The following is an 18,790-nucleotide window of genomic DNA, read 5'->3' on the forward strand; positions in this document are numbered from 1 at the left end:
CCAGAACTTCTTGGGTGTCAATTTTGCATTTTGAATTTCTGGACTCAATTCTTGCCATGCAAACTGCTGATAAAACCGTCCCAGCAACTAGCAAAGAAAGACATCTCTCTGCATTGGTGCTGGGATGTACTGGGGCAAAGCCTAAAATCATCTTGGCCTCAACTCCCAATCCAGTTAACGACAACAGTGAAAAGGACTGGACTCTTGTTCAGGGGAAGGAGCGCAGCAGAAACCAGCACAGCAGCGGTGGCTAGCAGCCATCTCCAGAACAGAACATTCTTTTTGATAACAGATATGAAGCTCTCGCCTCAACTGGAGTAGCAGAAATCGAGCAGTCTCACCACAACATACTGCCTCCCTCTCCAAGACATCAAGAATACCCCAATCAGCATCAGAGAACCAATTCCAGCCTGGCTGCTAAGCAACAGCATGCAAATAACTCTGGCCACACGCGGATCAACCACCAGGCTGCCAACCGTGCTAGTCAGCAGCATGCCAACAAGCATGCTAAGAGTCTTTGCCATCAGTGGGGCCACATGCGTCCCAACCACCAGCTTGCAAACCATGCCAGTCGACGGCTAACTAATAAGCATGCTAATACAGTTAGCCGCCGGGATGTTAACCATGTCAGCTCTAGTGATGTTTACAAACAACAGTCTGAGATTCTGAAACAAGATTTTAACCATCTGCTCGACACTGGAGTTTTCCCTGTCTGAAGTGTTCATTTCTGGACCGATACCAACTTCAGGTCGGGGTAGTGGCCACTTTACCAGACTGCTAGCTCTAAACAGCTGGCTCACTACAGCCTGCGCACATCGGAAGGTAAACTTCATTGACAATTTCAACATTTTTTGGAGGCCTGATCAGCTTCACCCTAACAAGGCTGGGACTCTAATGCTTGTGGATAATCTAATGTATGGAATCACTCACAAGCAGAACTTGCACCCAACCGCCAGCAGTAATGTCAGTCACAGGAGCTCACCATCTCCCGTCAGAGAATCTGTCCACAGTCTCAGAGGTAAGCTCCAGGAGACTGATGAGGTTCTGTAACACTAGAGTCTTGTAGGAACTCACCAACTTCTCAGTGAATTCTCAAGTCTCACACACTGGAACCCATGCTCCTAGTCAGTGTTACATTACAGTTCTTTTAAATAGCTGGTGGCATGGCTCTCAAAATCGAAATAAAAATGTAATCAGTAGAAAACATAGTAGTACAAAACATTGTAACAAATAACATTTGATCCCAGTGAAATGCACAAGTGATGTAAGCTATGCTGATCAAAGACATCAAGTCTTCAAAGTCTCCTTACTAAATGTCCACTCATTCACAAACAAGTCTTTTATAATATCTAAATTAATTGAAGATTATTGTCTGGACATTCTTTTTCTAACAGAGACTTGGCTTGATAGCAATGAAGCAAAAGTGCTAAATGAAGCTTTGCCTCCAGACTAACTATTTTAATGTTTCTAGAGTAAATTAGAGAGGTGGTGGTGCATGTTTTTACAATAAAGCATTCTGCTGTAAGCAGATCTTAAATGTTAAATGTGCCATATTTTATCAATTGTGATTTTACACCGCAATCGAAATTTGTCCTCCACTTTTAACCCATCTGTGCAGTCAGAACACACACACACACACACACACACCACACACACACACACACACACACACTAGTTGATTACTAGGGGGCTGTGGATCACACGTGCCCAGAGTGGTGGGCAACCCTAGTCCGGCGCCCGGGGAGCAGTTGGGTTAGGTGCCTTGCTCAAGGGCACCTCAGTCATGGCCTCCGGTCTGGGAATCAAACCCACGACCCTCCGGTCACAAGACCAGTTCCCTACTACCAGGCCATGACTGCCCCATGATCTCATTAGGAGAACATCCTACATTTTAATATCTGGCAGTACAACTCAACAGTACTTATTCAGTTCTTTTGATTGATATCTCATCATCCCAGACTACATACAGATTTTCTTGAAATTTTTGCAGAAATGATTTCTAGGATTTTAATTGAGTTTGATTATGTTTTAATTGCTGGGGATTTTAATATTCACATGGATATATCCATAAATCCAATCACTTCAGAATTCATGAGGATGCTTAACTCTTGAGTTACAATGGTGAAGTGAAATCAGCAAGGAAAAACTACTTCTCTACCTTAATCAATTCATCCAATAATAACTCAGCTGCCCTGTTCAGAAGTATAGATCAGCTAGTAAACCCCACCTCCTGTGTCTTCCCTGAAACTGTTTCAATTGAAAAATGTGAGGAGTTTGCAATATTTTTCATGGACAAGATTACTAGTATAAGGCAGAACATAGCAACAAGCACTAATAGACCATCAACCCTTATATCAGTTACTCAGCCTAACTATGTCTTTAATATGTCTTCTGCTTCCCAGAAGTCTCACAGCCAAAGGTTGAAGACATTATCAGGAAGATGAAACCCTCCACATCCTCTTTGGACCCCTTTCCAACTGCATTGCTAAAAGCAAACATTTATTCCATTAGTCTCATGATCACAAAGGTAATAAATCTTTCTCTCCAAGCCGGTCATGTGCCATCTTCACTCAAAACTTCCATAATTAGACCACTACTCAAAAAAAGTCTTGATCCTGAAGTTTTTGCATACTATAGGCCGATATCTAACCTTCCCTTTCTGTCAAAGGTATTGGAAAAAGTAGTTGCCACGCACCTTCAGGGTCATCTCAAATACAATAATCTTTTTGAAAAATTTCAATTAGGCTTTTGCTCGGCTCACAGTACTGAAACAGCTCTGGTTAGAGTCACCAACGACATTCTGAGGATGGTCGATTCTGGCTCACCATCCCTGCTCATTCTTCTTGATCTGTTGGCTGCATTTGACATGATTGACAATGGCATACTGCTCAACCGGTAAAATAACACCATTGGACTTACAGATGCTGCATTTACCTGGTTCCAATCCTATCTTACAGACAGATTAGAATATATTTCTATTGGAAACTCAAGGTCTCAGTCGTATGCAGTGACTTGTGGGGTTCCCCAGGGGTCAGTCCTTGGACTCATCCTTTTTATTCTATACATGCTCCCCTTGGGCCAAGTTATTGATCAACATAGTGTATCATTTGACTGCTACGCTGACAATGTACAAATCTACATGAGAATCGACACAATTGCCCATACTTCAACATCCCTAGCTACACTTACTGCCTGCCTGGAGGATATAAACATGTGGATGAAGAACAACTTTCTTCAGCTGAACAGCACAAAAAAAAAGCACTCCACATCAGATCCAGTCTTCTACCATAACCAGTGTAACTCTGTCTGGTCATTCTACTTCTCTATCCACAACAATCACCAATCTCTGAATAAAGTTTGACCCTCATCTAACATTTGAAGCACACATCAAGCATCTCTGCAAGACCTCCTTCTATCACCTCAAAAACATGGCCAAATTTTGTCCTACCCTCTATGTCTCTGATGCTGAAAAACTGGTTCATGCATTCATTTAATCTAGAATGGACTACTGCAATGCACTTTTCATTGGATTACTCCACAAGAGCATCCAGAGACTGCAGTACATTCAGAGCAGTGCTGCTCGGGTTCTGATGAAGGTATGCAAGTATGAGCACATTACACCTGTTCTTCAATCGCTTCATTGGCTCCCAATCTCTTCCAGAATTGAATACAAGATGTCGCTCCTCACCTACCAGTGTATCTATGGAAACGCCCCTCCATACCTGAAAGACCTTCTCACACCACAAATCTCCTCACAATCTCGCCGTTCTAAAAATTCGAACCGCCTCCTCCCTCCAAAAACGAAACTCAGCGATCAGGCTTTTTCTCCTGGCGCCCCTCATTTGTGGAATGCCCTCTCTGATCATCTGCGGGCAGCACAGACTGTTGAATGTTTTAAAAAAGGACTTAAAACGTTTCTTTTTTGTAGATTTTATCATTCTTAAGAAACTGCTGGTTTTTATGTATTCCTATATTGGTGATTTTAATCTGTAGCACTTTGAGATTTGCTTCAAATTTAAAGTGCGTTACAAATAAAATGTATTATTATTTTTTCCAAGAAGTTGACATAATTGATTGACTTGATAATGGAGTAAGGTGGCGGCGCGCACAGGTGCAGCGGCTCTTGGCTCTCCAATCTAGTGCTTGTTTTTTCATGTTTGTTTATAGTTTTTAGTAAAGCTGACCATAAACTGGGCCAACAGGACCTGATAAACATCAGTCTGAGGCACAATCTGGCCGTTACCAGCGATTTTCATAAAAAATACAAAATTCCAGAGGACATAGCGAGACCACCGGGGTCTCCATGGATCACCAGCCTGCCTGGCAAGCGTAAGAGGAGGCAGAGACACAGGTTCGCGCAGGTGTGTGGAGTCGTGCGCTACGGTCACTCGCGAAATATAATCACCCAGGCAGAAGGGAGGTAACTTTTCTATGTAATGTCCGAAAATCAGAAGGCGGGATGACCCGCATATCAATCAAATGACACCGCCATCATCCATCCAGCGCTGATGAGCGCCAGTGAGAGGATCATATTTCAGCCACAAAACAGATAGCACGCGTGTGTGTGTGGTTTATTATGATTTGACGGATTTTTCCCCCCCAAAAAAATCAAATGACGGAAATCCGTCGTAGTGACGGAGAACTTTAACCCATGAATTAAAGTAATAAAAAGTCAAGAAGTTAAATTATGTAGGCATTTTAATGAATGTGAACACAATCCATGCATGATGTGTTAGCCACTCTACTGCAGTAATTCTTTTCACAATCAATGCAGTTAAGAGTACCCTATTCCACTGTTAGAAAAATGTCTCCACCTAAGTATTACATGTAATACACTGTAAAAAAAAAATCCATTAAATTTACGGTAAAAGACTGGCAGCTGTGGTTGCCAGAACTTCACCGTAAAAAAAACGGTGACAATGTAAAAAACACTATGGTATCTTTTTTGACAACCGTAAATTTCATCATTTAGAACTGTTCTTTTTACGGAAAATGACTTTACAGCTTACAATAATACACTGTAAAATTAACAACTTTTTAAAATAAACCTATTTACGGTGAATAATTTTTAAAACAACTGTTTTACTGTTTATCTCTATGATGAACACATTACAACCATTATTATTTTACAGTATTTGATTGTAAAGTCCAACTTCACAGTAAATTACTGGCAGGCCGCAATCACTCGGGCCTTCCAGTTGTTGCCACCAATGATCTATTATTATTATCTATAATATAGATCATTGGTTGCCACATTTTAAGGCAACAAGGCACTTTTATTTTGCCTTAGCAACGTAATCACGCATGAAGCCGTAATCACGCGTATTAAATACAGTACGTGAAACATGAGGGCAGGTCATTAGCACTGTAACATTACACAAACACGGTAGGTAGACTCAGACAATGTACAACTACATAAACTAATACAGGGAGACTTAAACTAACAAAACATATAATCAAATACATAATCAACAACAGCATGTCATAACACTTACACATAACGCGTATCAATAACGGAGCCGCGGGGGCTCACGGGAAGTAGCGTCGCCCCCAGTGGACCGACGCTACACAATTTTACAGACTTTAAGCAGAAAAGCCTTAAATTTTCTCAAAAATCAGCAGTGCGCCTTGTATGTGCACTGAATTCAAAAATCTGTCCCTGACACAGATACGTAATGTGTACGCTGGCAGCGATAAACTAACCAGAGAACATTACGTAAAACGTAATTGAGTAAAGAACAGCCGGGAGAAGCGTCTCTACAGTTACCATTCGACTGAAGGCAGCAATGATAGCACAAGACTTGAATATCGAAAACTTTTAAGTGCACCTTATGTTCCAGAAAACACAGTATTCCTTATATGTATAAATATTTGACCCATATTTACAAAGACAATTTCTAAAATGACAGTACATTGTCCTATATTTCAACATGCTTTACCTTTCAGCACTGGCCATATTTTTTGCATTTTCTTTCTGTAGAAATCAAGGTGCGATTTTGCTGATTGATGAATGGTTTTCACTGTAAATTGAAATGTAGGCTACTCATCAGCAAAATATGTAATTCAGACTGAATATTTTTTTATTTTTAGGGTATTTCCTTGTTTACTACATTACGGAATTTTCCAATATATTTTACCTAAAATATTGAAATTAACATTAAAAATGTGTGTTTTCTACATATTATGACTGTAAAAATTTATTTTATATACTGTTTATTTTTTTAAAGTAAACTATTGCATCTGTTACAGTGATATACTGTTTTCTACTTTATGATCTTTTACTGTTGCTATTTTATAGTTTATTACCGTAAATTCAACAAACATTTTTTACAGTGTACAGATTTGCATGGCCCCACATGATCAGTTTTCAAATGGTAGCACTAAAGTAGTGAATGAATCATATAGCATGACAGTTGCAGTAAAATGCAAAACCTTTTATTTAAAACATTTTTCAGACATTAAAACTGCAGATTTATACAACTTATGTGAACCAGCTACACGTAATATTATAAATTGCACACCAGTTTGTTAATAACAAATAAGAGTTATTTAGACAAAGTAGACAGGACTGTTTGTTAATGGCTGTATTGTACTGAAAAGTCCCAAATATCTGACCTTTAATTAAAGAACATAATATTTAAACAAATAAATTTTGTGGCGGCGGGGGTTTGGTGGTGAGCGTAATGTGTTGACAGGGGGGGGGGTTGGTTGACGAAGGTAATTTGTTGACCAGGGGGCTGGTACAAATTCATTAAAGGGCCGAATCTAGCCCTGGTTCACACTGTTCCGCAGACATTTTAAACATCCGGGGCTTATGCAAAACGAACCAGCATTAAAACGACAGGCTTTAAAAGGTTCATTTCTTCCAATTGCTTGCGCCCCACCTGCAATACCTATGCGCCCCACACTTTGAGAAATGCTGGCTTAGCGGCACAGCAATAAAAAGTGTCCCTTGAGAAACAATTTACGACTGTGCTGCGTTCCGGACACGTTTAGGCTATTTAAACCGGTGTGGCCGGTATATGAAAAATTCTTGTCATAAAACCGCCCAGCACTATTTCCCAGTGTTTCCCTTGTTGTTGCATTGTATGCTTAGCTTCTTGTTGGTTTAGCTCTCCCCATGTTTGTATTCCCCATCATCAATGTGTTGCAACCACATTTGTTAAAACAAAAACAAATTATCTAAGATTCTCTAAACAGGGCTGATGGTGGGAAAAATTCTTGAGCCTGAACTTTTTTCAGGGAATGTATGCAACACATTTTCAAAGCATAACTTTTTGGCTGCTGGGTATAATAACCTGTGCATAACCCTCATCATCAATTTTGTCAAGCAAGATCCTTATGCATTATTTCCATTTGTAGTCATGAAAATAGAATTGCTATTTTCAATTATAGAAATATTTAGTTTTGAATCATAATGGATATAACCTCTATTATTCATCAATTTACCTTTTCCTTGAAACCACAATTAGATTAGCAGCTGAGGGAAAATGCCATAAATGCTGCATTTTGCACACACAATCACAAATGGATTTTCCTTCAACATTTCACCCAACACACACATGCAATTTGTGTTTAATAATGTATACCTTAAACAATATGTCCCAACACTCATGCCACACATAGACAAGATGCTTACCTGAGGAGGCTGGCTGCTCCCTGTTCTCTGCTTGGTACTTCATATGTATACACACAAATACACATGCAGAGACAGGCAGACCGAGAAACACATACACGTCCATTGGGAAGAGTTGACGGGTATCAGTAAGATTTTTTGTGTGTTGGACACGATGACATCAGATAGAGGTTAAAAAAAGACAAAAAGAAAACAGGCATTAGTCAAACTAACATCACCATAAAAACAAACACCATAAATCATAAAAAGCCTGACTTGTTAGTGGAGCAAACAGGTTCAGGATTGGGTACACACATGCACCCAAAAAAACCCTGAACAGATTAGCAGATTTTACATTTAGAAAGGGCAAATACTTTGACAGACTGTAAGAAAAAAGAAAATTAAAGGCTAATAACTTGATGTATCAATTTAGTGTTTTTCAGGGAGACTGTGGGAAAGCAGGAGTAAGGAGGCCTCAGTGGCCTTGAGGAGAACAGAAGGGGCCTATTCAGTGCATGATGTGTAGCAAGCAGTTTTTAGATAACCAGGCAGACAGGCTGGGAGAAGAGGAGCAGGTGAATTTCCATGGAGAGCAGCCAGGATTGGGGAGTTATCGAAACTTAAAGAATCGAAACTTATGGACAGGGAGTATGAAAGAGAGGACATCACCCAGCACGGGAGGCTTTTCGCTTGGACACTGCTGAGATCCACTTGGGTTAGGTAGATTCCTAGGCAACCAGCACCAGTGCACTGAAGAGTTTGTACCACGTATACTTCTATTATATTGCATTCAATTATATTCTATATAAATCATTTAAAAAGAACTTTTGTTGTCAAGACTTTGCTTGGACCACTCAGTCAAGAGCCAGTCGGTTCATCGGGGCGGTGTTGGGGCCCGTCTGGGTCGGAGAAGAAATTCTCAACAAATTGGTAGTAGAGGATGGTTTTTGGTTGGAGTCGAATTCTGCAATTAGGACAAGAGAGGAGGTCAATCCGTCCGTGAGGTGACTGAACTAAACCGCGCGGTCTGAAAAAAAGGTAAGGAGCCATTCTCTCCTATTGGCTGATGTTACTACGTCACAGGTTAAATTAAAGTTCAGTCACTAAATGGTCGAGGCGAAATACTCTCTGTAAGTTTAGTGTTGAAATTGTATACGTGTTATAAACTCAATATAGACAGGAGGATTGCCCTACGACTCAAAGTCGTAGGAGGACGCCCTGAAAACTGCAGTAAATTTGGCAGGTAGCCCAATCGTTTTTGGAACAATCGGAGGACTTTCGGAGGACACGCTAGTTTGTTGTTTTAATTAAGGCAGGTAGCCTGGAATCCTGTGGATTCCGGAGGACGCGCTATTTTGGTTGTTGGGGGCCCCGTGTGTTTTATTAAAATTCCGCGTGTGGTTGGTGAGATTACGGCTGTGTGTATGTATGCAAATTTGCAGTGTTGGGTTGATTTTCATGTATCGTGTGGTTTTATGTTGAATAAAGACCTGTATAGATTGTTGTTTGAGCATACATGTTATAATAAAAATTTGTGAGCCTTTCATTGGGGGACTTATAAACCCATGCCCATAAATCAATGAGCCTCTTATGTGAGGACATTTGAACCCCTGAGTAAATTGCATGAGCCCCCAAGAAAGACGTTCATCATTGTGTACACAAGCACAAGAGAAACATTTCATAAGAGGCTAAAATGTAAAACAAAAATTATTATATATTGTCATGCATGAAATTCAGGCCCGTAGCCAGCATTGTGATGGGGGGGGGATCTTTTTCCCCCAAAAGTGGGCTTCATTTGGCTCTCTACTCCAATGCCCCCTAAATACACGAGCACACTTCAAACCTTTTAATTTAGACATATTTTATTCATTATAAGTTTGTTGTGAGTCTGTTTTTGCTGTCCTTATTTGTTCGTCTGTTGCTCCCCACTGTTAACATAAATTTGATATAAATGTAAGTGTTACTCAAACGTTCCTATGTACGTTTTAAGTAAGAGGGTAGGGCACTACACATTCAACCTTGATTATGTCAATTTAAATTACAGATGGTTTTGATGCTGTTTGAAAGCTCTTTTCTGGCTCTACAGAGTACACAAACAACATTGATCTCAACAGTTAGGCCCTTTATAGTGACAAGGTAGAACTCCAAAACTGCATTTGCATGAATCTGGCACTAATTTTTCAGAGGTTGTTCATGACATTGCAGGCTATGTGTGGACAAGATACAGACCATTTTAAAATATAGTTTTTTAATATTCAGATTTTCGTATTTTAATATCATGGCTAACTGTTGAGTTATGCTGTAACCAGCCACCATCCATGTTCCTCAAACCAGTCATACCTGAATGTCCTGTTGCACCCACCAATGAATGTAGTCTGACGTGGTTTTTCAGCAAATTGTACTTTTGGTCATCAGACATCTGACACACAGCCTGTGCTATTTCCTCAATAGATTTTGATGCATCTATGAAAAATCCAAGGTGACTCAAGTACAGACCTTGGCTGGGCTACCTCACATTCTGCTGCCTGTCTCACTCTCACATCCTCAGCCACTTCAGTAGCTGCTGCATCTCTGGTCTTCCACTGCATTGTTACTTGCCAAAGCTGTTTCACTGCTGCTAACTTGATAGCTCACCCTCCAAATGCTGAACCACTGAATAAATACAGCAAAATAATAAATTTAAAAATTTAAAAATATTTCCATATTTAACCCCTTTTTTACACCTCTATACTGTATTTTATTTACTATGGCCTTAGAAGCAACAGGCATGTTGAGAGTAAAATACACCCTAGCTTGATCATCAGCATTGCAAAGTGAGTGACAATGTTATTGTCACTTAACCTACATTTCTTAAAAATCAACTAAAATCCAGACTTTGGAGTTATCTGAATAATGACACTAATAATCCGGTGTTTAGGGTTGCCACCTAGGTCTGACAAAAAACAAGGACACATATGGCGCATTTCCACTAGGGCCTACTTGGTGCGGTACGGTTCGATTCGCGACGGTTTGTGAGTGTTTCCATTAGTACCACTTCCCTGTGAGCCGGCCCCTTCGGGTACTTTTTTCGTACCGACTCGCTCGAGGTTCTAACCGTTCCGAAGCGGTACAGTTCTGTGACGTGGAGGAACAGCATGACACTGATTGGCCAGGGAGTGTCGTCACAGGTTGCGTCAGGAGAGCGACTCCTCCGCTATGCTATGGACTCCTCAGCCATTTTTAAAACCCAAGGAGCGAAGTCTGTTCCCTGGTCAAACGCCGAGGTACAAACCTTTCTGTTAATAATCAGCGATCAAAAAATCCAGGGCGAACTGGACGGGGCCACTAGAAATGTAAAGGTTTTTAGCGAGGTTTCCGCGCTAATGGCCACTCATGGCTACCAGTGGTCCATTCAGCAGTGCCGGTCGGTCCAAGCTAAAAAAGCTTAACGCGATTACCGGGTGGTGAAGGACCATAACGGACGCAGCGGAGCAAACCGCAAAGACTGGAAATGGTTCCAGCAAATGGATGTCATATACGGTTACCGGCCAGCCAGTAACGGAAGAGAAAACGTGCTGGACAATGTCGGTGCTGGAGGCCACGGAGAATGGTGAGTGTATTGTGATTTCACAGTTTTACTACTAATGGACACAGCGAGAAAAAAAAGACAGATTTAAAGTGTGCAGAAACAGTCTAAATAGTCGTTTGAACTAACCTAGTGAGAACCGGGACATTAAATGAATTTTATTTTGCCGGGACCGAATATTAAAAAGAAGGAAAACCTGGACAAACCGGGACAGTCACGTGAAAACCGGGACAGGTGGCAGCCCTACCGGTGTTACATGTACAATATACTATTGGGCTAAGTCGAGCCCGGCACTGTTAATGCAGGGGAGTTGTAAAGAAATAGAAGCCCTGCACTCAGCAGCTTACCGATTTTGGGCCTTTTTGAAGTCACCAATGTTTTGGGACAGTGTTGCCGCCGATTTCTTCCGTTTTCGCTCCTTGTCTTCGTTTTTACCCATTTTCTCAAGTAACTTAATCCCCTGATTCTTATTCTTTCCAAAAAAAAGTCTCTGAGTCTACTTTTCTTTTTTATTAGTCTGGATGTGATATTGTAAATTAAGATTTGATGTATATTCACAATTATTAACAGAGATTAACAATTCATTCATTGAGTAGCCTATATACTTTGAGGGGCATGTGTGTACGGGGGAGGGGGTGGCGGGGGGATCGAACGAACCCTTCGATCCCCCCTGGCTATGGGCCTGAAATTATAATTTGGTTTGTGACGCTCCGTAAACGTATGATTTAAGTGCTGGAAGTGAAACTCGCGCGAGCTGTGTTGAGCTGGAGTAGTTTGGAGTGTGGAGATATTAACTTGTGTCTGTCCGCCCTTGGGGTGTGCGCTGGCGAATCAAAGCGCTTGCGAACACGACGATAAAGTGATAAAGTTTACTGAATTAATTCGGGGGTATTAAAGCGCTAGTGAGTACAACGAAAAAGGTGTTAAAATTTACTGAATCGAATTGCAGCAAAAGTAATTTGGAAGTAGTTTAAAAATCGGAGTTATATCATGGATAATATTAAGGGTTTGGAGGATTATTTGGTTGATACTATGGAGAAACATGCTGTGCCGAGAATGAGGTCTGACACGGTGGTGTATGTGAAAAAATGTTTTGAGAAGATGTGATCCGAAGGGTTGTGGCCAGACCCGGACGATCGCGGTGTGTGTCAGGTTGATTGGGAGCACACTGAGAAGCATTGGGTCACACAGGTTAATAAAGAGAAAAAAAGATTAGAGGCTAGCGGAGCCCTAACTAAGCAAAAGCGCAAAATCCAGCTGGAAGAAGCTGAAACTTATTTGTCGTATGTGAGAACATTTCGAAAAATTTGTCAGAAGATTAATGATAAAGAACGAGTTGAAACCAAAAAGACAGAACCCCCTGTGCCCCCTCCCTAGGTAGAAAAAGCGTGTGAACCCAGTGCTCCTCAATGTCCGTGTGCAGCGCTGATAGCGCCTGTGTCTGTGGGAGAAATGAGTGAAATGAGTGACGATGTGGACGGGGCTTCTGCACGTCCAAAATCAGTGAGAGAGCATGAATGTGATGAGGGGAGACAAGTGGTAATGGAAGTTGTCAGTGATGTGGCTATGGATAAAATAGAGAGTAGACTAGCGAGGCTCGAAGACCATGATCGCGAGAAAGCTCAGGGTATCTGCACATTTTTAAATCTCAAATTCAATGACTTTTAAGACCTTTTTAATACCTCTCACAAGAAAAAATAATACTATTACTGGGGATGCAGGTGTGTTCCACATCGTTGACGGTGAGGGGGTGTGGCGAATGAAAATTGTTGACGTTGTTGAGGCCGTATACTCCAACGCTGGGAATCTAGCACTAGGACCTGGAGCGGTTATTTTCTGCATTAGCGCCAGAACAACTGAACAACACACACTTATAATAATTTAATGCCTCCCCTCATAAAATTCCAGACATTTTAAGACATTTTTAGGCCTTGAATATGGAAAACTAAATTTAAGACATTTTAAGACTTTTTAAGGACCCGCGGGTACCCTGAAAGCTGGAGAAACAGAGATAAATAATGCATTGCAAAGAATTGAACAGCGAATGGATGAGAGTTTGAGTCTGAGTGCCCCCACCCGGTTCGAACAGACATTGAACAGAGCAGAGAAGTGGTCTGTGACGTGGAGAAAGCCATCAGGCAGGAAGAAGCTAAGTTGGAAAAAGACAGCGAGACAGCTAAAGAAATGCGCTGCGGATGATAAAAGGAGAAATAGAGGCGCACCTGACTGTAGAGATACATTGATTGTGACTGGTGAAAATTTAGAATGGGAAGCGGAGAATGACGAGGGTGGGGCGAGCAGACGAGTGTAAACTCCCTCTTCAGAGGAGAGCGAGGGGGGAGATGAATTTATTAACCTGACTGAATCTGAGCAATGGGTGAGAGTGCCCGCCTACTATGACAGGCACGGTATAGTCACGCGATCAAAACACGTCGACCCCTGGTGGCCATTATCTGCTAATGGCAGTACCAGGGAGCAGTTATGCACACACATACGCACCGTGGACACACAGAGATTTGCACACCATGATAGATAAATTACCCAATCCTAAAAAGGGCGTTCAGTATTTCTTGTCTAAATTTGAACAGTACACAGCTGGGGACATGTTGTGTTTGGGAGATATAAGGACATTGTTTAAAGCTATGGGAGTTTTGAGTATGTTGTCTACAGCCGAGAAGGCGGCTGGAACAGAGCATCTGGCCAATGAGGCCCCGTTCGGTAGAATAAGAAGTGCTTTGTGGGGACAGCTGAGATTGCAGAATCAGGACAAGTTTGACACGGCAGCCTTATCAGGGGTCAAACCTAAAGAAGATGAAGACCCGATGTCGTACTTAGACAGGTGCAAAGAGATCTGGCAAGCTAAAACTGGCTTAGGCATGATAAATCAATCCCAGGCTATGTACAGAGCAGCGGTCGTGGCGAGTTTATCTGAGGGAGTGCAAACGAAACTGAAAGATGTGGTCGCGCTGGATCAAAAGGAAGACTGTGAATGGGAAGCTGCAATTACACACCATATGAAGCGTGAGGCAGAGAAGGGCGAAAACACTGATAAGTTAATGAAAGATGCATTACACAAATTGTTAAGAGAAAGGGACAATTCAAAGCCTAAAAAGCAATTAGTGTCGAAGGAAGACACTTCTGTACAGGCAGTGGCCGTAGAGCCGCCCGCTCAACCAGTGATGCAACCCATACAACCCATGATGCAACCTTATGTTATGCCACAACAGGTCAACAGCTGGACGGTGCCACAACAGCCCGGTTACTACGCCCAGGCAGGCCCATACCGAGGCAGAGGCAGGGCCAAAGGTAGGTTCAGGGGAGGCAGAGTAGGGAACTTCCAAACCACACAAAGCAACGGCTGTTTTAGTTGTGGCCAGATGGACCACTGGGCAAGAGACTGCCCGATGACGCAGCAGCCAATGCAGTACAAGCAGCCAATGCAGCAACAGCCAACATACCAGCAACCAATGCAGTATCAGCAGCAACAGCCAATACAGCAGCAACAACCAGTACAGTATCAACAGCCAATACAGTACCAGCAACAAATACCCCAAAATGTAAATTAACAGCAGAAACTTGCACTCACTCAAGGACAACAGGTTGTGCCTCCTGGCATGCAGTACATGCCAGCGCCACCTGGTGGTCAATGAAGCTGCCCGATGTCCAGTTCCCCCACATGCAGTGAACCAGTTGTATGTCTATTGGCGGAGGGGGAGCCAGTGGAGTTTTTAGTCGACACGGGAGCCACCACGTCAGTCTTAACAGACAGGAAGTGGAAAGGCTAGTTTTCGAAGATGTCACTATCCACTACTGGATTTCTGGGAAAAACCACACTGCAGCCACTGACTGTGCCCTTAAAGGTGTCAGTGGGCTCAGGCCCACAGGTCGAGCACACATTTTTTTTTTCAGAACAGTGCCCAATTAATTTGTTAGGTAGAGATTTGTTGTGTCAATTTTCAGCTATTATTGAATGCACACCGAGTGAAGGTAAATTAGCTGTCTCTGTCACCAACCACGATGAGCGCCTCAGAATACTTAATCAACAAGCAGCAGACGGCCCAGCTCACATTTACTGGGCCACATTACAACATCCTGAGGAACAAGCAACAGCTAAAAATTTGCTTTACACATTTAATTTATGGAAACCATGGTTCCTGTCACTTCAGAGTATGACCCCAACAATAGACAGCACACACTGCACTTTTAATTACATCAGAGGGGAGGGTGGGGTTTACGGACAGCTGTGGAATAACATTGAAGGTCAATTACAGAATATAATTTGTGAGTCAATGATTGTTGGACCTGAAGGTGTGGCTACACTAGTTGTGTTAACAGGAGAGCAGATGACGTACTGGAGAAACCCGGACCAGCAGGATTCGCTACCACATGTCTCGCTGTTGGTCTCGGCTAGACACGAACCTCGTGAGCTGGGCCCCATGCTGGCCACTGCCATGAAGGAACAGTTTCGCCCAACCTGTCTGCCAGGGGTAGAGGGTACGTCGGATGGTAAGCACTGGAGAGTCGCATGTGACACCAGTGACTTGGCGTACTTCTGTAACCAGCCCCTGTCAGCCACACATGGCAGAGCACTGTTGGATCACCCCCAGGCCAAAGAACAACTAGAGACGGTCCCAGCCAACTTGTGGACCACGACAAAGGTAGATGTAGGATGTGCATCACACCACATGGCTCCTATTAGGTTAGTTCTGAAATGCACGACGTCACCGTGGAACACGCCCATACTATCTGTTAAAAAACCTGGAAAAGATGAGTATCGTATGGTGCATGATTTGAGGCGCTTTAATGATGTCACTGTAACTGAGAACATACCAGTACCTGACCCCTATCGATCTTTGCAGAACCTGTCGACTGAACACTGCAGCTTTTCATGTATAGATTTAGCTAATGCTTTCTTTTCTATACCAATTGATGAGAATGTGAAAGACATTTTTGCGTTTACCTTTAAAGGTCAACAGTACACATACAACAGGCTACCTCAAGGCTACAAAGACTCAACAGGCATCTTCAATCAATGTCTGTTGAAAGATCTGTCTAGATTAACTGACAATGATTTGATTGACCCTAACACCATACTAATTCAGTTCGTGGACGCTTTGTTAATAGCTAGTACTTCACCTGATAAGTGCCTTAGAGACACCATAACAATTCTAACATTGTTAGCTGAATTAGGTTACAAAGTGAACAAGTCAAAACTCCAGGTGGCCAGGCCGATGGTCACCTTTCTGGGGAGAAACATCTCACACAAAGGTCACACCCTGACTCCAAATCAGAGACAGTCAATACTGTCATTTCCAAAGCCCACTACAGTGTCCCAAATGATGTCATTTTTAGGCCTGACAGGCTACTGCCGCAACTACATACCCAACTACAGTGATTTAGCTCACAGCCTCAGAAAATGTGTCAAAAGGTCTGAGTAACGGGAAGGTGGAGCTTGACTGGACGGTTGAGGCAGAGAGGGATTTCATAACTCTGAAACAAGCACTTGCTTGCGCTACTGAATTAGCAGCACCAGACTACACACAACCTTTTCATTTAAATGTTTATGTAAGAGACAATCATGTTCATGCTTGACTCTTTCAGAAGGGGGAGAGTGAAGGAAGGAACATTTTATTTTTTCACAGTTCCAAATTAGATCAACCAGTGATAGGAACAGGACCATGCACAACATACATGGCAGGACTCACCACAGCGATAGAGAAGACAGCACACTTGGTAATGTGTCACCCACTAATAGTCAGCACCAATCACGGAGTAATGGCGTTCATAAACTCACAAGCCTTTTCTTTATCAAGAGCATGACAGGACAAGATAAAAGTCATACTCACACAGCCACACATCACTGCGTCAAAACTAGTGAATCTGACTGGTAACATTGAAGTAGCAGAAGATGCGACACCACATGACTTCGCTGACGCCACAGAAAGATACATTCAGCTCAGACCAGAACTGCACAAGGTCAGAATTACTAAACCAGGAGCATGGGAACTCTGTTCAGATGGGAGTTGTTGGAGACAAGGTAACGAACTGAAGGCCTCTTACGCTGTGGTACAAGCGCGTGGGGAAGAGTGGGAGGAGGTGGAATCAGGAGTGGTTCCACAACCAGCCTCAGCTCAACTGGCAGAAATGGTCGCACTCACTAGAGCACTAGAACACGTGTCAGGTCAGATTGTGAACATTTACACAGATTCAGCATACGTGCACGGGGTCATCCACCATGAACTAGTCAGGTGGATGGATAATGAGTATACTAATGCCACAGGACAGCCAATCAAACATTTAAGAGCAGTACATGAGTTGAGTGAAGCTATCATGTTACCCAAAGAAGTGGCAGTGATAAAGGTGGGAGGGCATCGGGGATGACAGTTTTGTTTCTAGAGGTAATGAAGCTGCTGACAGAGCAGCCAAAGCTGCTGGAGGGTACAACCCACAGAGCTTGTTGTTGCTGGAAACTCATAACATGCCTGAGTTGACGGAGAGCCACCTGGCACAGATCCAAGAACAAGCCACGGTCTATGAGAAGCAATTGTGGATAGACCGGGGAGCCACAGTCACTAAAGGACTCTGGAGGAGTCCAGAAGGGAGAGTACTTTTGCCCTTAGAGAAGATGAAATTGATACTACGCGAAGCACATGGGCCAACTCACTCCGGAGTGTCGGCCATGGTGACCAAATTAGAATGTTTATGGTGGCATCCATACCTCAGAGATCATGTGAAGCAATACGTGAGCGAATGCGATATCTGTCAGTCATACAATGTAAAGAAACCATACCGGGTGAGAATTGGAGGATACCCAGTGCCCGCGGTGTTGATGTCCATGAGAGCAACCCCTACGGGAGAATACAATCTCTCACCACACCAGCTCATGACAGGACGACCCATGCCAGGGTGCCCTCGACCGAGGATTGAGGGACCAGCTTTAGAAATCCAGGAACAGGAGATGTCAGAGTACATGAGAGAATTAACCAAGCTGCTTTGTGAAATCAATAAGTCTGTTCAACAGGAAAAAGGAGAAGAAGACCTGGAACCACCCAAGGTGAAGGTGAACTGGTGGGAGGAAGGTGAAGGAGACCTGTTGGAGACTGACTGTGAGGCTATAGCACACTGTGTGAGCGCGGACCTGAACCTGGGAGCTGGAGTGTCTCTGCAGATCAGACAAGCGTTTGGCACTACAGGTATATCCAAGGTGCCCATAGGCAAGTGTGCCACACAAACACACATCATATTCCATTTAGTGACCAAAAGATACTACAGGGAGAAGCCAGAATTAGGAGATCTGAAGTCAAGCATACAACACCTGGCCACATTGTTAATATCATTGAACATTAACACTCTAGCCATACCGAAGCTGGGTTGTGGACTAGACGGATTAGACTGGAGGACTGTGAAACCAATCATTAAAACTTTACTTAAACCAACCGGTACCAAGGTGGTGGTGCACCATCTTCCATCCTAGGATGGAACTGTGGGAAATAAGAGACATGTTGTCGGGACGTGTCGGACGTCCAGATGAGGCTCAGTACCAACAATATGTTAGAGTAGGGGGATTAACTTTGAGAACATGGACTTGGCTATGGGGGGAACATTTCTAG

At 42.8% G+C, this 18,790-nt stretch overlaps 1 protein-coding gene across 7 annotated transcripts in view; it reads right to left on the minus strand.

The window, feature by feature from the left end:
* osbpl8 (oxysterol binding protein-like 8) overlaps positions 1-18,790 on the minus strand; it is a 154,760-nt gene that overhangs the window by 109,108 nt on the left and 26,862 nt on the right. For 4 of the 7 annotated variants that reach the window (XM_077006579.1, XM_077006577.1, XM_077006580.1 and 1 more), the window contains exon 3: positions 7,640-7,676. The exons of the other annotated variants lie outside the window; for them this stretch is intronic. In XM_077006579.1, coding sequence (XP_076862694.1) covers positions 7,640-7,676 — 37 coding nt within the window. The remainder of the gene's footprint in view (positions 1-7,639; positions 7,677-18,790) is intronic. 7 annotated transcript variants of the gene reach the window in all.

This window comes from Brachyhypopomus gauderio, chromosome 5 (genome assembly GCF_052324685.1).
Source record: "Brachyhypopomus gauderio isolate BG-103 chromosome 5, BGAUD_0.2, whole genome shotgun sequence".
NCBI lineage: Eukaryota > Metazoa > Chordata > Actinopteri > Gymnotiformes > Hypopomidae > Brachyhypopomus > Brachyhypopomus gauderio.